The following is a 26,569-nucleotide window of genomic DNA, read 5'->3' on the forward strand; positions in this document are numbered from 1 at the left end:
GGGCCTCCAAAAAATGGCTCGGGGGATCCATGATGTTCTTAAGTCAGCCACCTCGTTGGGCAATTTGCCTGTTGTGGCGTTGTATTTGTATATTTTTTATTTTACGAAAAGATGGCGTCGAAATTGACCTTCTGCCGCTACAGGGTGTCCGCAACATCAAAAATGTTGGGACACACTGGTATAGCAAATTGATAGCAATAATGTACGGGGAGAAAATGAGACCACTTCAACCTTAGATGGAAAATATGCAAAAAGAAGAAACATTTTACAAAAAAAATAATAACGAAAACCGAAGTCCTGATAACTATAAACGATTTTTCCCCATATTGGTACGTTCCGTACTTATCGAAACTGATAACAATACCCAAATGCTAATACAAATTATCCATCATTTTAATTTGCTGCGTCTGCTTCACTTCATTGTTATAACGGCTCGTTACAATTACAGATTAAGCCCCTGCCTAGATGTTAGCTTGTGCTTTTTTCGGATAGCTTATAATACGTTATAAAACATATGCTAAAAATCCTGCAATGATGATTCCGGGGGAAGAGGGGGCGGTGGAACTAGAAAGTACGAACTATAAAGTAGCAATGAAGTGCCGAAAAAGGAATTTTGGAGCGCAAAGTGATGAATGAATAAGACAAACAATATGCATAATTTATATTCAGGGTATTAAATGAGTAACTGAGTCGAAAACAAAATTCATGAACAGATACAGTCCACACCGTTTGATCACATTGGGACTCGGAGTTTCTGATAACAATAACAGAATGGTAACTATATCTGAAAGGAGTCCCGCTTGAAAGTACGGTGACCATACATCCCGTTTACAGTGGTAAACGGATATTGAAAAACGGGATAACTGATTTTTTTTCCCGCAAAATGTTCATTCGTTTCCATTTTTATTCTATTCTAAAACGGGACCTCTTTTTTTTTTTTTTTAAATCATTTAAGACAAACTCCCGCATTCAACCATTGTGAAGCATATAATTAAGCATATCATAAATTATATGATACTTTTTTTAATGTACACAACACGTTTCATAAGATCCCCTTGAGAAAGAAAGAGATGACAGCGACCTGCAAAAGAAACTTTCACGGAAAAACTTTGATAGATCCGAAAAGTCCCGATAACTATAAACGAATCTTTTTCCCTTTTGGTCCGTTCCTTGCACAGAAGTAATAACAATACCTGAATGATAACATTGTCCGTGATTCTAATAAGCTGCGTCGACTGTATATCCAAATGCATTAAAGTCAGTTTTCATGTGTGTGTTGCTTTTTCGTAAAAAAGAAAATTCTTCATTTTGTACAAATGCAAATACAACAGGCAAAATGCGCAACGAGGTGGCTGAGAAATAGATGCCCATAAAAAATATGGATATCATATATTTCAAAAATAAAGCAACCCAATTAAAAACACAATCACAAAAATTATAAAATAAATACATATATTTCCAGATGAAAAATTCAGATCCAAAGCTTTTATTGATGTTTATAACAAAAATGTCTTTCTTCATTTTTGATCGCGGTGTCGGTAAAATTTTCATATATATCTTTTTCGTTTAGCATTTCGATCTTGGGATATGAGGGTTTCCAGTAGAATTCTCGTTTATGGATCTTGTAACGATAGCGTTGAATTCATCGACGAAATATTGGTGAATTAAAACCTGGTCCCTGCTAATTTTCACCACTCTTGCATTCGGAAAATGTTTTTTCAATATTTCCGAAGCCTTTGCGCTGTTGAAATAAAAGAAACATATTCTCGATACGTATAAGCTAATCAATGATAAGCAATTGAATTGTGTGTAAAGCAGGTGTGGCCAACCTCTCTCCAAACCGTGCCACAATCAAGGTTATTTTTGATACGGGTGCCACTACGAATGTGTTCTGCAAAATACAGGGGGGCGTCCATAATTAAAAGACACTGTTTTAAAGTAGTCTACGGGAGAAACCAGTCATCAGAAAAGTGTGAAATTTCATAAAGTGATGGGAATTTGTTTTTGTGGTGAATGGTGGGGGGGGGGGGGGGGGGGGTTAGTTGCACATGTCACCACCAGAGGGCGTTTTGTTAAGAAATGGTGCATTTAGGCAAACGTTTACAATTTTAACAATTGCTAAACACTTTTACAGTTGTTACTGCATTTCGGCCATCATTTTCAGATACCATGTGAATTCGCAAGATGGTATGTTCGACAACTGACCGAAGTGTGTGCGGGGAAATGTTCAGCACGTAGCGTGAATTGCTGCCTTTAAGGCCAGGTAAAGTCTTAAAAAGTAAAGTATGAAATTTGCCATTCCATGATACAACGTTTTTCAAGTATTTTGCTTATTTGTGCTTTGCTATATCCGGTTATTACCTGCACTGTATTATGGCTCGCTCCGTCTTTGGCGAGCTTGTCAGCCATGTCATTTTTTGTATCATCTGCATGAGCTTTGAAAATCGACCGTCATTCTCGTTAATATATCGTGGGTATGAAGCACCGAGTACTGAGCTCTCGCCCTCTCCATCATGGTTTCTATAAACTCCAGAGATGTTAATCAGTAAATGGCAAAGACCGGTGTTCAAAAACCTACCGTTTGAGTAATTTGGAGTATTCCTTCCTAATTAGCTATCGATGCGATGATAAAATTATTGCGGATTTGTGGTTTTGACTAGAAAGCGCAAGGTGGACCCATACCAGCCGTAATCAAGTTTTTCAGGGGAATAGTAAATACACACAAAATACAGAAAGTAAAGAGATGTCATTTAGAACAGTTAATATTTCCATAAAGGGTGGTTGGTGACGTAATCATCATTCAAACCCCGTCCCGTCATCAAAAGTCAGCAAACCCGAATCTCCCTCCCTCCCGATGCTGACGTAATACTTAAATGACCCCCCTCCCCAGACTCAAAATACAGAACATACCTCATAATTCCTTCTTTTGGGCTGACAATCGCAACTGCCGGTCCATCAAATGTACGATCCCCGTAGTCTTCCCGACAAGAGCAAGGATTTCTGATGTAGCTCTCCAAGGCATCAATATTCATCGAAGATTCCCAAACACCGTCGTCTCGTCGACGAATTGGAACGAAATCCTTGTTCACTTTCTTATTCTGGTTTTCTGAACTGGCAGCTCCCTGAAATGCAAATGACGTTGTTATCCCCAAATTATGTATGACAGTCTTTTCCAACCGGTGTGCCGCGAGATATTATGGAGATAAATCAAAAAAATATTACGGTCCACTTAAGGTCTTAAAATAAATTATATACATATACATACACTGAGTACATGTTCTTTGTTTCCCCCCCCCCCACCTTGAAAAAGTTGAAATGGCTGGCGACGTCCCTGAGTTTCAGCAATGTGAAATTTGACCCGAGTTAGGTCTGGTTGTTCATGTACAGCGACGTTCAGCGCACACGAGTTCTTAAGAAAGAAGATTCGTTGGCTTTCTAGTTTAATGGTCTAGGGCAGTGTTTCCCAAAGTGGGCAATATCGCCCCCTGGTGGGCGATAGAAATGTCCAAGGGGGCAATAGAAGCCACGGGTATAATATAGGATCCTATGGGTTCGCTTGAGTTGGGGGGCGATGAGAGAAAAATTTCTCTGAAGAAGGGGGCGATGGAACAAAAAGTTTTCGAAACTATGGTCTAGGGTGCTCATCCGGCAAGTGAGACGACCTGGGTACGATTTCCCGCAAGGCCAGTTTTCTTTCTTGTATTTGGCTTATTCCACGTTGCACGACCAACACGGATTTTTTTTTAAATTTGGCACACGTACAGGCAGTGAAGAGGTATGAGATTACCCAAATTTTTAACTATCTGCTCCGCGTATTCGTGGAGCTACATTTATATGAATCTAAATTTTGTGGAACCATTGAAAAAACCGAAAGAAAAGGGTTATGCTTTTTTTTTTTTTTCTATACAGCAGCTGTAGTGAAGGAAAATAGGAGTGATAGGTATCTATGAAAACAGTATTTTCTGTATATTCGGAATAAAAACATTGTAATATCTGAGTAGAAAGAGAGAAGATCTATCACACCTTGAACTTGAGATCCTAATTTTTGAAATTTCTGATTTTATAAAAAATCCGCCATTATTTTTAACAAAAAAGCTTGAAAAACCAGGGTTTCAAATTTTACTGTTGTGTCAATGGTATTGTTGAAACTTCCTGTTAACTCAATTTGTTAGTGTCGCATTGCTTTTTTTGGAAATATTTTAGCTCGAAAGTAGTTCTCTTGGAGCAGAAAATCGAATTTCGGCCATTTTGGCAGCCATTGTTCTCAGAAAGGGCACGCAGATAGAGCCTTTTCCATTTCAATATGTCTGCTGCTCATTAAAAAAGAATTTACTTTTGGGAAATAAATACATAAATAGATATTTTGATTATGGATCTAGAGCGGGGGGCGGGGTGTCAAACTCGCGATGTCCCAACAAGATTTAAAAAGATATTGTTTTTTTTTAGTTTAAAAAAAACTAATAAATAATTTTTTTATTAAAAAGTGTGAAGAATTTGTCCAAAAAAAAGCATTACAGGCTCGACATATACGAAATCGGCTACATTCGGGCAAAACAATCGAAGTTTTTCATAGGGGGGTCCCTTGGTTCAGGAATTTTAGGGTGATAAATGCTGCTGAAAATATCGTTCTTAAATGATATTTTTGTATCGAGACATGTTGTGGGGTCGAGGAATAACAGCGAAATCTGATAATTGCGTGACCAGTTGAAAGTAGTACCCCAAGTGTACATTGTTTTTCAATAGTGCTCGACGAAAATTCGGGTGTTCATGGACGTGACGCAAATGACTGTTTCCACAGGCTAATACGGAACATAACTGAAGAATTTTTAGAAATGTTTCTTATTCACGAAATCACAACAAGAGAAGTTATTTCTGTCTTTATGGCAAACTATATGAAATTATGCGTCTAGAAAAAATACCATCTTCCTATGAACAAACTTGTAACCGTGGTGACTCGTAATACGTCAGCAATTGTTGACAAGAATGAAAATCTTGCTTCAAGGCTTTTACAGCGAAATTAAAGAAATTTCTTTTAGCATTACACAGAAACAAACTTTACGTCAGGTTCACAACAAGGACACAAACATTCCAAACTGTACAAACTCGTTAGAGGTTCAGCAGAAGAATGTGGACGAGTTGCATGTGTGGTTTAGTAGCAGTAAAAACAAAAAGAAATACATGACTGGCAATATATGGCCAAAGTGATAGGTAGTGATCTAGATCCGATAAAATCTAGAGCTCTAGTAAAAATATCTATTTATGTATTTATTTCCCAAAAGTAAATTCTTTTTTAGTGAATAGCAGACATATCTGTTGTTTGTATCCAATGAAATGAAAAGCTCTATCTGCGTGCCCTTTCTGAGAAAAATGGCCGTGAAATTTTCGATTTCGAAGAAATTCGATTTTCTGCTCGAAAAAAGAGCGTCTTTCGAGTTAAAATATTTCCAAAAAAGTAACGCGACACAAAGAAATTGAGTTAACAGAAAGTTTCAACGATACCATTGATTCAACAGTAAAATTTGAAAACCCTGGTTGTTCAAGCTTTTTGTTGTTGAAAATAATGGAGGGTTTTCGATAAAATTAGAAATTTCAAAAATTAGGATCTCAAGTTCAAGGTGTGATAGATCTTCTCTCTTTCTACTCAGATATTACAATGTTTTTATTCCGAATATACAGAAAATACTGTTTTCATAGATACCTATCACTCCTATTTTGCTTCAGCACAGTTGCTGTACAAAAAAAGAGCAAAACCCTTCTTTCGGTTTTTTCAATGGTTCCACAAACTTCACGTAGCTCCACAAATACGCGGAGCAGATCGTTGAAAATTTGGGTAATCTCATACCTCGGCACTACCTATCCGAACGTTGGTCATGCAACTTACCTTCTATTTTTTGGTCGCTTTGTTATGAAATGAGTCATTTACCTTCGCATCAGCCAGCTGTCGAAACCTTCGTTGTAATAGCGGAGAGTGACATCATACACGCAGTGCCTTCAAATAACAACGTAATTCGAACGTATCGATTTGTACTCCGAAACATAATTATAGATTTGGGGCAATCGGGCCCAATAACAACGATTAATTTAACTATCTCGCATACAACACCCGTCGATCGCCTCTCTGCGCCGGGTACGTCCTTGAAGTTCGGTGAGCGTCTGTGTTACTTGGCGCGTATACACTAGCGCGCCAATCTTGCAACTCACGACCCCCTGCGCGCTCATGGGTATACAAACTTCCTTTGCGTTCCTTTCTTCCTTTGTGATCGTTGAAAAAAACGATTGCACGTGAGTCCAGTGAAAACAGCTCAAGAATCGTTCACAACACCATACAAATAGCTGGACAACCAATTGCGAATGCTTTCATTGCATGATCTACGCGCTAATGTATACGCGCCTTAATAAAATTTCTGGACACTTCCATCCTTCGGGAACACTTCGATATCTTGCTGAGAGATTTGAAGTGAGGTGTGCCCCGGTCCTTCTATGCTCAATGACTTTCTAGACCGGACACGACAACAACGTATGTATGAGACTAATTTAACCGCCGAAACGACGCGTTGTGTCCGAAAATAACTCGTTCTATCACAAACAATTCATTTGTTATATACCCCAAAGCACACGATAATTGTAAAAGTTCAATCAAACTCACCGTTCGATCGTTGACCATACTGTAAAGAAGGAAAAGCATCTTAGCTTCATCTTCATCGAGTCCCTTTGGAATCATTTGAACAGCATTTCTAAACGATTCTATAAACATCAAAAACATTTCTCTACTGTCACCGCTGTCAGGAAAATATACGTGCATCTCTTCTAACACTATCATCTCGATTCTGTCAGGCTGCAATGATACGTATGTACGTATTCAAATCAAGTACGATAAAACCTCTCTACAATGATGCTCAATGCAACGATAAATCCCTTTACAACGGTATTTTTTCAAATGGTATTTGGAATTGCCTATAATCTAAAATGTTGAACTTCCCTCGATACAACGATATCCTTTACCAGGATAAATCCCTCTGTTACGATATTTTTTGAGGAGATTTCGAAACCGCTACAACGATATTCTCTATATTTCGGTAAAAATCACCTTCAATATATTTTTAAATTCCTCACCAGTTTTTGTTTTTTCAAGAGCATCGTTATTTTGCATTGTCTACCCTTTGAGAAATATTAATGAAGTTGGCGTGAAACTATTTTCTGAGAGAGAACAAAAGAAAAAGAATATTTTCTACCCACACGAATATACATTAAACCGGACTAAATTGTGGCAGTGTTTTTGTAAAGTTTCTAGAGAGAAAATGAATACTTTTTAAAAATATTATGTTAGAGGTCATATAATCATTACTCGTCTTTTGAGATGATGATTATTTTTTGGGCAGATGATATTTCACTAAATGACTGTCACCAACGTTACCCTTGCTTATATGTAGTACAACTTTGTGACGGCCAGATTTTCCCCTATTTATATCGTTTATATTTTAACATGTGTCAGAAAGTTTTACTTGCGTATTGTTACTTCGGGACTCTGAAAGACAAAAGTGAAAAAATATTGAATAATTTTGGCAGAAAATTATATAATGGATTTATTAGTTTAAACGAATATATAAACGCAATAATTGAGAATAAATGCAGGAAAATAATGTAGAAAAACAAAAAAATTTGATTATATGTAATTCGATTATATTAATAATTATACTTCTGCGGACAACTCATTTGTTCCAGAAACAAAAAATGTCTCGCTTCCCTACATTCTTAGGAGCATTTACCCTGCACGCTATTTCGTTGTCTTGGTATCAGATTTCGTCTTTCTCATTAAGTTATTTCCCCAATGTTTTCCCCCATCATATTCACTAGACTACCTCGTTTTTACTAATATCCGTAATCATTCCTGGATATAACATATATTAACCCTCAAAAACTACAACATAAACTCTTACGTTTTTATCTTCCTCCCTGATCGTAGGAATGCCATCGGCTTCTGATTCAGAGCATGAACACGAAACAAGCGCAACTTAACAACATAAATACGTTAGGGCCAAGCATACACTCAGAACACACATTCCGGCATGTGCCGATTCATTAGAAATTCCGTAGAAGAATGTGTACGAGGTGCATGTTCGGTTAAGTAGTAGTAGTCTGCTTCATACCAGCTGTCATCTGATTCTGCCCACACAACAGACTCTGCATCATTTTCACATGATGAACATATTTCTGTTCTGATTCTTTTTGACACTTATTGTGCTACATGCAGAAGGTACTTGGATATTTGCATAAATCCAGCGCAAAGATGCTCGTCCCAGGAGTCATATTGATTCTTTTATTTCTTGTCTGTCAATTCATTCTTTGCTGATTCAGGTGCTCCATAAAGGTTTCACTTACATTTTCTTTTACAGATTCATTTTCTCTCTCTCTCCCTCGATTTTCCTCACCTTTTTTTTTTGTCACAAAGTTGTACCACACTTCTGCAAGTCTCACATATTTTGTTGAAAAATTCAAGTGCAAATTAACTTGTACCAAAATACTCTTTTCACTGAATTATTATAATAAAATATGTATTCAAATGAAATCATTTTGAAATCCACACCTCGCTTTATATTTCGTACACCAGCACAAAGAGTTTCAACACCTTCCTGAAAATCACTCAATGCACATTCATTACCTAAAATAGGATAAAATAAAATTACAGGACTGCAGAGCCACAACTAGGGGGGGGGGGGGGGAGGGGGAGAGCAGGCGGGTACGAGGCGCTGGACACGAGGTGGCGCAAATTTTATTCTGAAACCTCTCCTTCAACATTACAAGGGGGCGTCAAAATGCGCGCTTGTCTCGGGTGACCAAGCATCTAGTTGCGGCCTTGCAGGACTGTTCCCGCACCATGCATACACTTCCGAGAGTCACCAACAGTTGACAGCATCGTCTGGGCACACTCTTTTGAAATACTGTATTTTCTCCCTCAACCGCTTTGAAAAGTCCGGCAAATTTGAAAGTGTGTTATAAGGCATAGGTGTCACAAAGTTGCACCCGCAGTCGCAAAGTAGTTCCGGTTTACGGTAACACAGTGAGAAAGGAAAGGGGACGATATTTATTTCCTTATTGCTGTAGTTGCCTATGTCCGAAAGAAAAACATTTTCCCCTCACACACAGTGTCTGAAATTTTTCCGTTGCTCTTCATTATGTGAGTAGGGGTGCCATATTGTTGAGTGGCGTATTGTCTCCCCCCCCCCTCAATCAATTACGTTAAACATTAAAGAATGTACAACGCAGATGTGAAAACAATAATGAGGCAAATGATTCATGTGTTATAATATCACCTATTTTGGCAATAGAGTTCCAGGACACCCTGTATAAATTCCAATTCGAATACACGCATTCTCTTCATATATATATACATGGTATATATTTTCAAATTCAAATATCTCTGTGAATATTGCACTTAGAAACATGCGGGTTTTTTTGTTGGCATGAAGAGAGACAGGGCAACAACTTTTTAATTGGAAGTTAGAGAACAAGGGGACTGTATAAAAATTTAGATTTTTTTTTTATTTTGTTACACACTATTTTCCACTCTCAAAAGTGCTACAGGGTAAATTTTGAACGCTGGTTGAACATTTTTTAAATTGGACTCGTACCTCTACGATGGACGGTTGATGAGATAAAAGAAGTGCTAGCACTTATAGGACACCCCATATATGCATACTTCTGTACGTGTTTATGCTCACACAAGCTTTTTGATGACATCCCATATATTGAATCCCATCATTAACCACAAAATCTGTATATTACGACTAATATTCCATGTATGAAAACAATATTTTTGTACTTCGTGTTGTTTAATATGCAAAACGGTGATATTTTGAGAGAGAAAAAAAAACCATTCATTCGTGAATGTCAAGCTGTAAAAAAGTAGTTGATTACATACACGACGCATAGCGACGTGTAGAGCAATGGTTGCACCGATGCAGTGTCCAATGAGTACGGCGACCTTTATATTTTGCTCGTCCATGAATTCTTCGATATCATCGGCACACTTGACAGCGCAAAAGTGGTCGCTCCATTCGTTTTCTCCGTGATCTCTCAAGTCTACCGCGTACGCCTAAAAAAAAAGAATACTTTTACTGAAATCCATTTAAATTACTCACGTAGAAAGAATAGTTGAAAAACCCCGAGTATCTTTTTTACTGATATGTAATGATTACTATATAGAATACGTACGAATGATTCATAAAAAAAATACAGTAGAACTTGGTTCATTCGAATTTCTGATAATTTGAATTTAGTTATCTATTAGTTAGCGAGTTATCTATTTAATTTAATGTTAACATTTTTTGTTTAATTCGAACTTTTGTTTTCAAATTTTTTGTATAATTCGAAGTTGGAGAGGGAAAAAAATCACGATATTTTGTATGAGCAAATTTAGTGTAGGAAAATTCTACAAGAAGAAAGACTTTGCTTTTCTTGATCAAGTTGTTAAATAACAAAATAATCTTGGTGGTTTGTTTAAAAAAAATTAATTTGGAGAGAGAGAGAGAGAGAGAGAAATCCTGTGTGTTTTTCCCTTCTGCTCTTTCGTTAATAGTTCAATGCTCATTTCAACATTGTCCAGCTGCAGTGAATTGAAGAATATGGATCACTTGATACCGATTATGTTATTAAATCTAGAGATCAAGGAGTAACGGTTCAAAATCTGATTCTTTTCATCGCCATTAAGAGTATGGAAAGTATCGAAAAGTTCAGATTCATTAATGAACGTTTACTTTCTTGATAGCATAAGAACGATAAGCAAAAACTTGAGAAATGGTTTCAAAACAGATGATGATGAACTGTTTCCGTTGATAAGACTTTGAACATGGTGAAGAAATTCTGCAGAGTGATGCTGAGATTCCAGAACAATGGATTAATGTAGCGGCTGAGATCAAATTATTATAATTATTAATGATTAAACTTTGGGAAACAGTTCCGTAACTCGTGATAAAATTTTAATGATTGATAATTATTTTCTTATGTGAACTTTGATGATAAAGCAAAAAACCGTCGAGCAACGATGGCTCGTGAGCCTCAATAATGACTTTCGAAATGTTTACTATGGTTAACGTGGTTCCCAAACGATGCGTCTCAGACGTTGTTATGAATTTACAATAGTTTGTCATTTCTTCAATGCTTCCAGTATATTGAGAAAACCCGAACAGTGCCGGGTATTATAGCTAGTTATATATACAGGTTGATTCAAAACTCCACGTACAAACGTTTAGGGGGGGGGGGTGTAGAAAATATAAAAACACAGAACAGAATCGCAAAAAAATAGTCACTTTTTTTTCTTTTATTTTCTTTTTTTGTGCATAACCGTGGATGGTAATAACTTTGAGCACTTGTGAAACAACGTGTACACGAAATGTCCTCGTGTAAAGTATCGCTGAATAAAGAGTTTTTCCACCTATTATTGACATCTTCGTTGTCCTCCAGCTGATCAGGTTGGGGTTTCTGGTTGTACATTCCTATGTGATTCTGTTTTGTGTTTTCTACCTCCCCCAACGTACGTTTTCTACCTCCCTTGAACGTTGAGTTTTGAATCACCCTGCATATATTTCAACACAAAAAGTAATGAAAATTTTGAATCGATGAATTAAAAGAAAGTAAGAAATTATTGAAAGATGATCCCAGCACCAATGACAATTCAGTTTTGATGAAAAAAATCCAGAGTTGATGGAAATTCAGATTCAATGAAAGAAAAGCATCTCCCAGAATCGATGGAAATTCAGAATGAACGAGACTGAGAATTTCAGAATTGATGAAACTGCAGAATTAGTGAAAGAAAAAATCCCATTATTGATGAAAATTCAGAGCTATGATGAAAGAATTCCAGAATTGATGGAAATTGAAGCTAAATGTTAGACTAAGTGCTCCCCCCACCCCTCAAATAGCGGGGTCCGGTGCGACCACACCTGTCGCATACCCCTAAGGGCGGCTTTGTTCGGTAGCAAAACGCACTTTATGAAAACATCTATCTAAGGTGCCTCAATAACCGGGTGGACTCGTCGTCCTCCAACTTGGAGCGGCAAAACCAGTTTTCTGTTAAATGTGACGTCTAATCGTTAAAAAAAATCAGGATAGGGAACAGAGAAATACTGTAGTCACATTTCCTTTAGAGATGGTGGATAAGTGAGCATGGGGTGTTTAGGAACCCTACATCTACCTAAAAGAGTCGCACTTGTGGTCCGTATCTTCGTTGTTGTTATTTTTTTACAGCATATGGAAACCGTATATTTCTTTATGTTTCACCCTGTATCTCATCTCGATAACTTTAAAAGTTCCGAATGATAAACCTTACAGTTCGTAATCATCACGAAGTAGAGCTATAAACTACAATCAAAGAAATAGTTTAGAATTACCAATCTTCCTGTTTTCCTGGCGATGACCGGTCCAACTACTTTCCAGTGATCCTTGGAGAAGCCACCACAATGGATGAAAATTATCGGAGGTCGATAACTCTCCTCAGGTTTTCCAGACGAATACGTAATGAAAGGTAATTTCATTGTCTCTGCAAAAATTTACAACATATAGATCATTGTTTTATTCCCTAACTAAACTGTATATATGGCATGCCCTAATCCTTATAATCCAGTGTTTTCTAACCGCCGGGACGCGAGTTGATTAGCTGTTTCATTTTTTCTTCGTTCATTTTCCGTTAGTCGTTTGTTAGACCGATCCTTCGACTCACAAAAATGAATGAAACCGGGCCGCGGGCTTGAAAAGGTTCAGAACGAACCACTGTTATAAGCGATATCCCGGAGAAGCTAACAGAACTCCAGCTTGGAGATCAATTGGGGATCAATTATTCACTTTTAACGATTTTTTACTTTTTACGGAAAGGAAACAATGTAAGGCTTGTTTTTAAAACTGTGGTCCCGGAGGGTCCGTGAGTACTTTTCAGGTGTGGAGGGGTATTATTTTCATTTACTTCACTCACATAAATGATTTAATAAATTTAATGATTTCTTTCTTTACACCGAACACTGGTTCCGGTCATACAGCAATTTACTGCTGATCGAATTTGGCCGGAAATCTATCTTCCTAGAGAAAGTCATCTTATACTTCTTTCTATTTTTGAGCACGGAGGGAATGTCTCACGTCTGTTGAGGCGGCTACAGACGTAACTGCAAGCTTGATAAGCATGCACAACTTTATCTTTCTCCTCCACGTGGTTCAAGCATGCTTGAACAAGCACCACTTTGTACACTGAAGCTATTTACGGAAAATTCCACCGACAACAACCCGGCACAATTGAGTGAGCGAATGACCAAGTCAGTGAGTAAGTGAAAAAATGAGGAGTGAATGAGCAAGTCAGTGAGCAAATGAGATGAAATGTCCTAGGAACACTCGCTCAAATCGATGATCAAGTGGTTCTGAAATCACCTTGTGTGATAGAGCCTGGATATCTCTCTGTTCTCGAGTTGATCATGTGAGCAATTGAGCGAATGAATGAACAAATGACCGAGTTAATGAACAAATAAGCGAGGCAATAAGTGATCGACCCAATAAGCATATGAGTGAGTGAATATGCAAGTCAGTGAGCAATCGAGAAAATAAGTGAGAGGTTGGGTGAGTGAGTAAAATACCTAGTGACAGAGTGAACAACCTAGTGTGAGAGAGAGAGTGAAACCTATTGAGTGACTAAATGCGTGCTAACTAGTTACGAGCCGGTTTTGCAGTTCTATTTAATTTCGCATTCGGCAAGTTGGACTGAGTGAATCAATTGCTCCCAAATTTTCAGTTCCCTTGCCCTAGCAATGACCTGTTTGCGGCTCCATTTACTCATTCACTCGCACGCATTTACTTGCTCATTCACTCACTCATATTCGCTCATTTGTTTCCCTCCTTTACTTACTTACTCATTCATTTCCTCAATTAACACTCATTTTCTCACTTGTTCACTCATTTGGTCACTGATTTACTCAATCACCTACTAATTTGCTCATTCGGTCACTCATTTTTTTGGCACACTTTCTTTTCTTTCTTTCAACCCGAGCACAACTCAGGTCTATCGCCATGGGCAATTTACTACCTAGTGAGTTGTGCCAGAAGTGTAAGAACGCGTGTACCTAACAATCTGAGTGCGTATATAGTATTGTGTCTGATTTTTCAGTGCTGCCATCTATAAAGAGAAATGATTGAATATTTGTACCATTTGTAGGCCTGTTGCTCTATGGCAAGAGGAGATCGGCTCGCATTCGCACCTTGAAGTTGGGATCATTTGCACAATGCCCTTCTCATTCACTCACTCACAAGCAGAACACACCTAAGCGTGGAGACTGATACTAATTATGGTAAAAATATAAAAAGATTTCCCATGAAAAAATTATGGTTGTCTCATCTAAGCATGGATTAGCTTCTTGATTTATATCCCCCACCCAAAAAAAAAACTTCAACCAACTAGATTCGAATTTTGGTCTTCAAGTTCACAGCCTGATACATCACCGCCTACACTAACTCAGCTGTTAGATGTCTCGCTCCTGTAAAAGTGTTTCAACAAAATAGAAACATATTATAGCTTTCCTTGTTTTCTTTGTGATAAAATAAAAAAAATATTCATTAAGGTATCCGACTACCTTTCTTGTCACTATTCTTTAAAATGGTTCTGGAGTGAACTTTAAAAACATTTTTTGATAGGAAAGTATCTGGAAACGGTGAAAAAAATACAAAAATTTTAGTCTATCTATTATATTTTCTATGAAAAAGTCATTTTTATGTCAAATTTTAGGCAAAATTCATGTGATATTCGAAACACGATTGCAAAAACTTTTATTAATGAAATGCTTTGTGATTTTCACAGTGCATTTAGCTAGTAATGTTGCAGGTTATGAACCAAAATTTAAAGGATTGCATAATATGTTCATAAGTTACACCAAAATATGTTTAAGTACGTGTGAATTCTTTGAAATTTCATCCTACATTTTGTCTATAAAACACTGTAATTCAAAAAATATATGTGATAGACCTTAGATTTTGGTTCATAATCTCAACAATATATAGCAAAATATCACATTAAAATTTCGTAAGGATGCACAGCACCAATTTTTACAAATCAAATAAAATGTCAAAAATAGCATTCTTCGTAAAACACGTTTAAAGTCTTTATTCGCGTATTACTTGTAAGTAAAAACGCAACACTAAAGTGAACGTAACTTTGATTCTAAGCATCATATAAACAAAACAAGGCCCGTTTTGGAATCAAAACAAATAGGGCTTTTATAAAAAATAAAAAAATGGAAGTCCATATTTTCTTCCAAAATGACGTTTTCAACGTAGTCCGATACCTTAAGTTTTTTGTTTTTAATTTTTTAAGTATCGGTATTTTTTATCTTTATTGTAAGCAAATAGTGCTCACGAACGTTTCAATTACCAGGTTAATTAAATCATTGTGCAGTAAAAATGACCTACCCAAAATTTTTCATGATAATTATTTCATTTTTTCACAATGTGGTACCGAAAGAAAGAGCAACCCTTTCCACAGCATAGTAGAAGTCACGTAACCCCGGTGAAATGCCATATTTTATTCAATGAGGTAGACATTCTTTGGATTTTCAGCAGGTGAAAAGGAGGTAGAAAAAAACGAGATATCAACTATACATAATATCCGGGCTTGTCAATGCTAAAATAAGAGGCTCTTAAAGCGACGAGATATCTCGTCAATGCCGCTTAGAGCATTTCAGTTCAATGTCTCACTGAGATCATTATCTTATTTTTCTCGTAAATGATTGATAATGTCATTTGGTTTAACTTCGAAAATATTTCTAACCTACCTGTTTGAGTTTTCTCAGTCTTTTATCCGTCACGGTCAGATGTGCAATGGTGGAAATAATTGGGGAAAAACATACCCGCATTTACATGGGGAAATTCCATATTTTTTTCATATATTACGATACACATGCGCAATTATACTGTTAAGGAAGTTTTTCATTTCACGGGAGTGGTAAACCACCAGTCTACTTAAGTGGAGCAATACCTCTACCTCCCTCTACAAAAATAATGCTGAAAGAGTATTACCATCATTTTAATTGGATTTTTATTCCATCTTATATCTGCTTCGAACTCTACGTTTCGGTCTCATCAGCTCTTGCTAATGCACCATCATCAAATTATCGTGATCGGATGAAATAATATGATGTCAAAAGGAAAATGTGCAATTTTAGGTTAATTTCATATGCATAACGATTTTAGATGGCGTTATTGATGAGTTTATTTATTTTTTTACGTCACTTTGATGTCATTTACGTCAAGAAGTCATTCAAGTATTATGTCAGCATTGACGAGGGGGGGGGGGATTGGTTTTCCAGAAATTCTGTATAATTTTTCAATCCAAGAAATTCTCCCCAATTTTCGATCTTTTTCTCATGAGTGAAAAAAAGTCTTGAGAGCCACCACCAAACCCATACAGTAGAACTTCGGTTAACGAGCTGTTCGCATAACGAGCAAACATTTTGAAAATGTTTTGATGCGCTTTGTTTATTTATTTTCACGTTATCACAACTGAAATGGTGGTTTTGTGCTTTCGCACGCACGTGTCATGGAATTGTGGATAACATTATCCCCTACAGTGTCCGGAAAGCGCGTTCTTTTTTTTATCAAATTCTGCTTGGAGAAAACTGTGGGCTGATTTGCATTATTGAATGTGACTTTGAGGGGCTAGATCATGAACAGGATCCACTACTTGTCGAAGAGATTTTGTGCTTGGGGAAGACCATGTACTGGAGGTGCATGAGGATGACATTCAAGAACTAGTGGTGAAAAATGTCTAGGAGTGTTGACGGTAGATGAAGGTATAGATCTCTTTTGTACGCACCAGCAATAGTTTATGGACGGTATCTCATCTGGGAAGAGAGCAGTCCCTCACATAAAATGAGATTAGAGAGATGTGTAGAAGGTGGGAATTTGTGCAAAACTCTGTAGAAAAGAGCCACCCAAATAAAGCTGTAGCAGTGTGCGAGCAATCAATCTGTCCATCAAACACACACACACAGCGATTACCCACTTCCTAGAAACCCTAAAAAGGAGGCAAAAGCAAGTGTCATTGGATAAGGCTCTTATTAAAAGTCATGCAGAAAGAATAAAATCCGCAAACAATAGTGAATCTGTAAATCATCCTAAACGATAGTCCTCCTCTCTCTCTCTCTCTCGTTGTGTAAACATTATCTTATTTAATGTCGTTTTTATTGGTCATTTTTGTATGAATGAATAATTGTGGAACGAATTATTCGAGTTTCCATCATTTCCTATGGGGAAGTTTAATTTTAATAACGAGCTATTCGGATAACGAGCAACGAATTAAGCTCGTTAACCGAAATTCCGCTGTATTTCGTTCGGTATGGCAGGCCTTTTTAACAGTAAATGATTTATTCGTTATTCTATGTATTTTGTTTCGCTTTTCACCTTGAAAACACTAACAGCAGAGGTGGCAACGCCAAGGAAACATTTCAGGGTGAGGACTAGGGTTTTCTGGACGACCCGTGTATACCAAATTCCAGGGAAATCCGCATGAGGGAGACATGCATTGTAGATCCATGAATTTGATGAATTGATGAATTTCGAAGGTAGCTCAGCCCATCACAAAGTTTATTGGGAGGGTGGCCAGCACTCTGACCTTCTAGGTTTTGGTACAAAATTTGTCCCACGTGGTATACGTAAGATGAACGTTTATCGATACACATACACGATTTGTATTGCGATAATCGAATTCACGATTTAAAAAAATTTCTCAGTCAAAAAGTTACTAAAAAAAAACATTTTCACGGAAACCAGAGAGTATGGTTTAATTAAACTGAAAGGTAAGTAAATATATGTTCTGTTAAAAGACGGGTCACATGGCGTCGGTGTTACAATTTTTTGAGTGGCACGTGCATTGAAAATGGCCTTAATTGGGACGCGGCTGGAAAAAAAATTGGCCATCCTTGGAATAAAGCAGGGGTTCTTAAACTGTGACCAAACTTTGTCGGGGGGGGTGCCGCAGAGTGGTGGCTCTGACAGATGTTTTTCAAAGAGATCCTTTGTTACGCTGCTCTGGGGAGCCGCGGATGTAGAAAAGAGGTATACATAAAGCTTTAACCGCCCATCCGAAATCTATGAAACTCTTTCGGAACGTTTCAATCCTCTATGGTTCAGCTCCATAAAAAGTATTGAATTTAAAAAAAAAACTGACATTGGTTTGCTCTCTTGGAATATTTTTAATTGAAACAATATGGAAACACAGAAATTTAATTAAACAGGTGTATGAGTGGATTTTTTAATTAGTTAAAATGGTTAATTTGGGCAAAATACACAGCTTGCCTTGATTTTAATGTCTCCTATAAGGGGCCATTCAAGTTTTACGTCAGCATCGATGGGGGAGGGGCGGTTTCCGATTTGCTGACTTTTGATGACAAGGGGGGAGGGAGAGTTTGGATGATGCTTACGTCATCAACCACCCTTTATGAAAATATGAAATATTTTTAATGGCATCTTACTGTGCGCGCCAGAAACGAGAAAAACCTTTCGATAGTTTGTGGGCACTTGAAGTAACATCCCCCATTGATAAGTGCCCTACAGAGCCACTTTAGTGATCTCTAAATGTTTCACGGATCCAAGTGATCTGGAAATGTGTCCGGGCCGCATAAGTGCTCTGGAACTGTGCCACGCATCACTCAAGTGATCCGTAATTATATGCTGCGGATCACTTAAATAATCTGAGAATGTGCCACGGATAACTTTAGTGATGTAGAACCGCAATGAACGCCAAAACTTTGCCACTAGACCTATCCCGTTGCCGAGATCTCTTCCAGCCCAGCTTCGTGGCAGAGTCTGGATTGGAACACTTTATTTTGTGTCAAAATAAAACAAAAAAAAACATACAAAACCGCGATGTAGAACCGCACTGGGGGCCACTTAAGTGCTCTAAAACTACGTCACATGTCACTCAAGGGGCCTCTAAATGTTACACGGATCGCTTAAGTATTCTGGAATTGTACCGCGGGATACTTGAGCGATCTGTAAATGTGTGAATAGTTCATTTTTACAAAATTAGGTTTGAAGAGGGCCGGCCGCATCAGATAACCCCCCAGGGCCATATTTGATCCGAAAGGCCAAGGGTCTTTTTGCGATTCATCATTATATAGCTTAGAGGGTGGTCACTGTATTTATTAACGATAAATTTTGAGTTTATAGCCTTCAAATAACATTGAAATTAACAGAAATTGATTTTAATAACAATAAAGATATTTTCTTCCGAATTTTCATCTTAAAAAAATATTTTTTTGGCATTAAAAAATAAATTTTTGATCGTGGGGAGGGGGGGGGGTCAAAAATGGCTAAAAATCTGCTTACGTAATACTTGAACGGCTCCTAAACAGATGAAATCGTGCTTAGTAAAGTTGAATAGTTTTTACCTTGCATTTCCTTTCCAATTCCTTTAATTTGGTGCTATTTTATAAATCATTGAACATGTAAAATTTCAGTAGCCCTCAAAAGGACACAAGAAAGCAATCAATTGTTTTTAGATAAAAAAAATATTGTACTTATATATTGCTTTATTTTGAACTGAAATGGCACAAGCGAAGTTGTATTTTGGTACTAAAAACCAGACATACACCTATAGTGAACCTTGTTCCTGGGTAATGCTTGTTGTGTGTAGTGCTGCCATCTGCAATCAATTTTTTAAACTATGAGTTTTTCTTAACTCATAGTGAGATAAGTGTAATGAATGAATAATTATATCGTTGTAGAGAGGCCTGTTGCTCTCTGCGGCAAGACTTTTTGACGGGAAGATCGGCTCGCATTCGCGCCTCGAAATTGGGAACCGCAGGAAACCAACTTCAGCCGATCACCCCTGCGGCGAGACGGTGGGGTTTGAAACCGGATCCCCGCGATGCGAGTCCGTCACTGTGACCACTCGACCACGACAGCGAGTTGTGGTATGTTATATGCTACTAAATGTATTTAGTAGCATATAAATTTTTCCATTTATAATATGCATTTCAAATTACACAAAACAGATCGGTTAAGCATTTTGCTCCGGCAGTTAAGAGTAAAGTTATCGCGTTCATCGGGTTTTTGGTGCAGTCTTCGTGTTTAGCGACTGTTGACCACAGTCTGTGGTGAGCCGCCGCAGTACTAAGAAAAATTGGGGAAAATAAATTGGTTGAAATAGGTGGGAAAGAATAGCATAATTTAACGTTTTATGTGGTTCCCAACTTCGAGGCGCGAATGCGAGCCAATCTCCCCGTCTCGTCACAGACAGCAACAGCACTACGAACAGTACAAATAATCAAACATTTCAATAACTTCACTTCTGAAATATAGATGGCAGCACTGAAAAATCAGACGCAATACTAGATGCGCACTAAGACTGTTAGGGGTACACCCACTCGCACTTCAACAATCGAGCACAACTCCTTAGGTAATAAATTGACCATAGATGGCGATAGACCTGAGTTGTGATCGGTTTGAAAGAAGAAAAGAAAAGGAAAGCATGAACCAACGGACAACAGGCTTTTATCTCATTTTTAAGCTGCTCTTTCCCAACTTTTCACCGGTTTTTTAATTCCAATACCTCAGCAAATATTGCACTTAGAAATACGGAATTTCTTTTGTTGCCCTCAGAAGAGACAGGGCAACAACTTTATAATTGTGAGTTTTAAAGTACAGGGTATCCATATAACAAGGTATTTTCATACTTTAATAACTATACAACTCCTTACAATATGAATGGCGTATCTGAGGTCAACACATTATTTGGATACTTTTCTAATTGGAAATATGCCTCTAGGATCAACGGTTCACCAGTAATTTGCGGTGCCAGGTGTACCCTGTATAATAATAATGTAAAATATAGATAAAAAGATTATAAGTCGACGTTTGTTGTAACGACCACACGTCATAACAACCATTCCATTACAACGACAGGTAGGGTAAGTATGAAATGTTTCCATATGAAGAATATCTTATATGTTTTTCCTTTCGATATAACGACCTTCCAATATAAAGTCCAGTTTCGACAGGAAGAGGGGGGGGGTCGTTATAACGAGCGTCGACTCTATGTATATAGACATTTTTTGAGAAAGATAAATTTTACCCATGTGCTTGAAAATGATAACGATCGAATTGTTCTTTATTTATATATTACTTTCTCCCATGTTTATTTTCAGATTATGCATCATCTTTGGAAATAATAATAATTCTGTAGAATAAAAGGCATATAACTATTCTTTCAAATAATTCGCGACATCTTGTACGAATCTATGTGGATGTTCCAGGAATAGCATGTGACCTCCATTTTCGTAGGTTATCACTTTCATATTTGGATTCAAATTCTGAGCGTCAGCAATTGCTTCATCTCTATATAAAAAAAACAAACACAAATTTTAAAGTGTGCAAAAGGCGATCATAAAAACCAAAGATACTTTTATATTTATACTGAGTCTATGGCAGAGGCATATTTATGTTGGGGTGGGAGGAGTTGCTAATCGGGCAAAGTATTCATCGTAGTCCATTGAGGCAATTTCAGAGTTGGCAAATTTTAGGAATAAGTGGCCAAGAAAATTCGAGTAGAATGCGAGAAGGGTGGCAAACCCATAAATACGCCACTGACTTAAGAGCAAAGGATCGAGGCAGTGAGTCAACAAAAGCGTGTGAAAGCACACGAGTGACCAAAACAGTGCGCAAGCTTGCGAGCGATCAAAACAATGTCCAAGCATGTGCATGACCACAACCGTGCGCAAGCTTGCGAGCGATCAAAACAATGTGCAAGCATGTGCGTGACCACAACCGTGCGCAAGATTTTGAGTAGCCAAAACAGTGTGTAAGCATGCGACAGCAGGTCAGTGAGTGACCAAAAGAGTTACCTAGGGAGCCGCTTTGAGTACGACAGAAAGAGGATAAGAGAGAGAGAGAGACAGAAAAGTCAGTTGTGATTGAACTTGGCGAGAAAGTTGTTCGTTCTCTGATTAGCTTATAGATACGTGTAAATTGCTGTTTGCAAATAAATCTGCATTTGCCCGTCGAACCGCTTCTTGTTTCGCAATCTCGAAGTCTTGTGGAATTTGTCCGGAACAGTATTTCTATTTGTTAAAAATTTGGTTTTTTCCCATCATTAATTACATCAAATGTTCACTAAGTTTTAAAGAATTCTAAATTTGAAATATAATCGTATAAACCTAATTTATTGAAGAAAAAATTCCCCCCGAGACAGGCTGAATTTAATTTTTCTCGTCACTGCCTAGCCGGAAGGGACTGCCTAAGTATGTGAGTGCCCTTGATGGCTATGGCTATTATATCCGAGGATGATGTCACTCTCTGCTATCCATACGAAAGTTTTTAACAGCTGGCTGATGCGAAGATAGAAGATGCACTAGAATACAGAGGCAACGAGAGGAAAGATCGAGATATTCGTTGCCTCTGTAATCTAATGCGTTCACCCGGAAAGTAAAAGGACGTGGGTTCGATTTCCCCGCAAGGGCAGTTGAATTTTCTTTTCCAAAAATTTATATTCGCATCAGCCAGTTGTTAAAAACCTTCGTCAGGGGGTTATAGACAAGGTTGTGCATGTTTGTGTAAATGTGAAGTTCTTTTAAGTTAAAAAAACAAAGCAAAAAATACGGTGAGGGTATATATATATATATATAAATGCCACCGTAATTAGTCGATTAAGTCATGCAACTGCTCTCCAGGAGAAGGGGGGAACACCACGTAAGCTAAACTTACATATTGAGACGCAAAAACATTAATAAATGTAGTCACATGTATTAAACATGACAAAGAATGAATAACTCAGTGTACAATTCATAGGGACAGAGCCATCGACATCGGTTCCAAACTTACACGCCTCAATACCTTATGGCATGGACAATAATTTTTGACAATATGAGAGATTACATAAATGACATGTATTATACTTGACATGAAACAATAGAGAGATGCTATTGCAGTTGGAAAAAGAAATATTATGCGATAAATGCATGTATTGAAATTGATGCATTAATGAAATGACTAATGTGCAATTTGCCAAAATGTTACGGAATGGAAAAGATGTCCACAGGTATCAACAAAATTAAAATTACTCTAAATATCGATTTTTAATGAGTATCTTTTATTGTTTTTTCATAATAATATTGAAATTTAGGTTCTTCCTTAGAAAGAGAGCTACCCGCATATTATTACTTACATTTAAGCGATTCATGGTTTTTTTTTCATCAGCAAAAGTGATGCAATCCAATTCTGCAAAGATATGGTAGACGTGTTTGCGAAGCCGTCATCCGTAGTTTTGGCAATAGTTCCAACTGAGCTCACAAATATTGGCCGATTGTAGCTAAAAGGGTGTTTGCGGAATACGCAATTAAAAATCTTGGTGGCAATTCGATTTTGAACTTGGTCAACCTTTCAGACGCTTGTAGCTTGCCAATAAATCCAGATATTCTGAAAATGGTTTCGCCTTTTAGGATTTTTTCTGCTCTTTCTTTTATGGGTTATTTTGTTTCTTGCAAAAAAACTTCGGACTTGACATATTTTTCTTCCAATCGAATATTCCCCATAACTCGAAAATGATTCGAGACAGGACAGGGTTCGTAGGGTGCTTCATATTCCACTTGGGCTTGTCTATATCCCCTTCCCCCTTCGTTTCGCAAAACAGGTCACGTTCACCCTGTATAAATGTACCCTTTAAATCACCTCAAACTGGGAACATTCAAACTTCGCGGAACACATTTCCGCGAGTGAAAGCTAAAAAAATGAGTTGTAAAAATTTAGGTATGATTCGTATTTTTGAATTGAAAAATTGCGTTTTTCTCATCATTTCAGTTTCCCTGAATAATCAATCAGCGTGTTAAAACTTTTTTTTTTCCTCCATCTCGCACTCCAAAAATGCTTTCCTGCTCCCCGGTTAAGAACCACTGATTTTTTACCACATTCAACAGGAAAAAAAGAAATTAAAAAACAATAAAGAATTTTGGATACCATTAAATGCACTTACGATGTTAGTGCACTATCGAGTGCTCTGATAAGAAGAATTTCTCCATAGTACGGCTTCGTTTGACGAAACATATCATCTTCTAAAGATTTGAGAACGAAGGACAAATCTACTTTCCACTGGAATCGTCCAGACTTCTTTGTTAGTAAGTGAGCGGAGTTCTTGAAAAAGGCTTTTTCCTTTAAATTGAAATAATAATTTTCTTGTAAGATGGCAATGTAAAATATACTATATTCTAACATCAGATTATATACGTAATTAATACCAGGGCTGCCAAATTAATTGGAAAATTACAGCGATTAATTGATCAAACATTAATCGCTATTAAAAATTTTGGTTGAGTTATGGTTTTCAACCTTTTTAAAGCCCACGACTCACATTGCATCGCGAGACACAAATGCGAGCAGATCCCAACCCCCCCACCCCCATCCGATAAAAAGTCTCGTCACAGAGAGCAACAGGCCTACAAATAGTACAAATACGTAATCATTACGCTTCACTTCTGAAATATAGATGACAGCACTAAAAAACCAGACACAACACTAGATACGCACTCAGACTGTTAGGTATACACACACTTACATTTCCGGCACAACTCACCAGGTAGTAAACTGGCGATAGTGATCTGAATCAAAATCTGAGTCGGTTTGAAAGAAAGAAAGATGTCTTACCCAACTGCCTGGTGGGGGAGGGGGGGGGAGGTAAAAGGCATTAAATCGCCAAGCGATAGGTCTGGGCTGTCGTTGGCCGTTTAATGTCTTACCCATCCCCCCCCCCTCCAGTCTCCTCCAGGAGCGAAACTCTTTCTACTTATTAAAAATTGAATTTAGTCTAAACTAATTTTTTTTTTTATAATGAAACAAATTTTATAAATAAGATCAATCTCTGGAACTGTACCACGCACGAATCCAAAAAAGGTAGGTTACCATCCCTCCCAAGAGCCAAATTATGTGGAGAAAAATATGTTTAACATACGGGACGATTCAATGAACCTAAACAATAAATTACTCTTCCTGATACATCACCCATGAGTCCACGGCTACTCCTAGAGTTCAGGCAGCTTCCTTCTTGTGGGGGTTTTATGCATGACCGTCCCAGCATTGTGGGTCCTCGGAGAAAGTTTTGATCTAGGGCTCCAAACTTAGCTGGAAGTACGTATAGGCAAATCTAGTTTCAGAGTGCATACGCCAAGCAGATCAAGAGTAAAAACTAAACAAGGTACTGAGCCAAACAAGCAGAGTCCACAGAGGGGACACACCTAGGAGTCCCTCGTGGATGGAACCAAAGTCCCTTTAGTCGGGTCGGATCCAGTGCCGGTTGGCAAGTGCTGAATTGATAAGAACAGAGTACGAGCCAAGCAGAGCCACCTGAGGGGTCCCACCGTGGATCGGCCGGAAATTAAAAGCACGATGTAATGCGTCATAGTCCGTATAGACGGCGCATCCTCCTCATGCTTCTTCTTATGCGTACTTTGTTTAAGTTTAGTTTAACATTTATTATACTGGTGATATGTAAAAACGTCGTTGTACTCCTAGCTAACTATACAGTAATAAATTGTTATGTTTTTAATATGGTTTATATTCTGATTACATTCAGCGTCCAAATAAATGGTGGCCCGGACATGATTTGAACACGCATCTGATTTAGAACATTGTAGCTAATTTCTTCGACGCCGTTTTCGCGACAAGTGCTTTCCGTTCGTACGTTCGTCAAAGATGGATATGTTCTAATTTTCTAGTCTTTTGGATAGTCGCTGTGGTGGTCAAGTGGTCATAGTGACGGACTCGTATTGCGAGGTCCCGGGTACAAACCCAAACCCCCCCCCCCCCGTCACCACAGTGGTGGTGGTCATCGGCTGAAGTTGGTTTTCTGTGGTTCCCAACTTCAAGGTGCGAATGCCAGCCGATCTCCCCTTTAAAAAGTCTCGTCTCAGAGATCAAGAAACCTACAAAAAACGGTACAATTGTAATTCAAACATTACACTTCATTTCTGAAATATAAATGGGAACACTGAAAAATCAGGCGCAATGCTAGATACGCACACAGACTGTCAGGTACACTTTCGGCACAACTCACTGGGTAGTAAATTGACCATTGATGATGATAGACCTGAGTTGTGCTCGGTTTGAAGAAAAAAAAGTCTTTTGGATATAATATTAAAAATATTATTTATCCATTGATTTATTTCAAATTTTAATCGCATATAATATTGGATTATGTTATCCTATGCTAGTACAAAATTTTTTACATATCTCTAATACTTAATGTTTTACAAATTTTCAAAAACGCATTAAAAAACGGCTTGCGCACATGATAAAATTGCATGAAATCAATATAATTGAATAAAAAAAATCATTCAAAATAAAGAAAACTGTTCAGTTCATAAAATGATGAAAAAGATCGATATTTTTGTTATCGACTCAATCTTATTCAAAATTAAATTTTTAATTTAAAAAAATTAAAAATTTTTATAACCCAAGTATTTCACAAATCTCTTTCCTTATTTTATAAACTGAAAAGTTTCCTTTATTTTGAATGAATTTTTATTCAGTTTTATTGATGTCATGTTACTTTATCACGCGC

General features: G+C 37.6%; 1 protein-coding gene across 1 annotated transcript in view; it reads right to left on the minus strand.

Moving 5' to 3' along the window:
• Window positions 1–1,470: 1,470 nt before the first annotated feature.
• Window positions 1,471–26,569, minus strand: part of LOC149076468 (uncharacterized) — a 33,352-nt gene continuing 8,253 nt past the window's right edge. Inside the window, exons 5-12 of the mRNA XM_089242246.1 lie at window positions 23,990–24,165; window positions 21,226–21,360; window positions 20,010–20,136; window positions 12,387–12,533; window positions 9,920–10,093; window positions 6,647–6,835; window positions 2,911–3,122; window positions 1,471–1,741 (exon numbers count right to left, since the gene is read on the minus strand). Of these exons, the coding sequence (XP_089098372.1) occupies window positions 1,567–1,741; window positions 2,911–3,122; window positions 6,647–6,835; window positions 9,920–10,093; window positions 12,387–12,533; window positions 20,010–20,136; window positions 21,226–21,360; window positions 23,990–24,165 (1,335 nt within the window). The 3' untranslated portion in view covers window positions 1,471–1,566. The remainder of the gene's footprint in view (window positions 1,742–2,910; window positions 3,123–6,646; window positions 6,836–9,919; window positions 10,094–12,386; window positions 12,534–20,009; window positions 20,137–21,225; window positions 21,361–23,989; window positions 24,166–26,569) is intronic.

Source organism: Pholcus phalangioides, unplaced genomic scaffold, assembly GCF_987345545.1.
Source record: "Pholcus phalangioides strain wild (caught in Gottingen) unplaced genomic scaffold, Ppha-v1.0 ptg000015l_1, whole genome shotgun sequence".
Taxonomy (NCBI): domain Eukaryota; kingdom Metazoa; phylum Arthropoda; class Arachnida; order Araneae; family Pholcidae; genus Pholcus; species Pholcus phalangioides.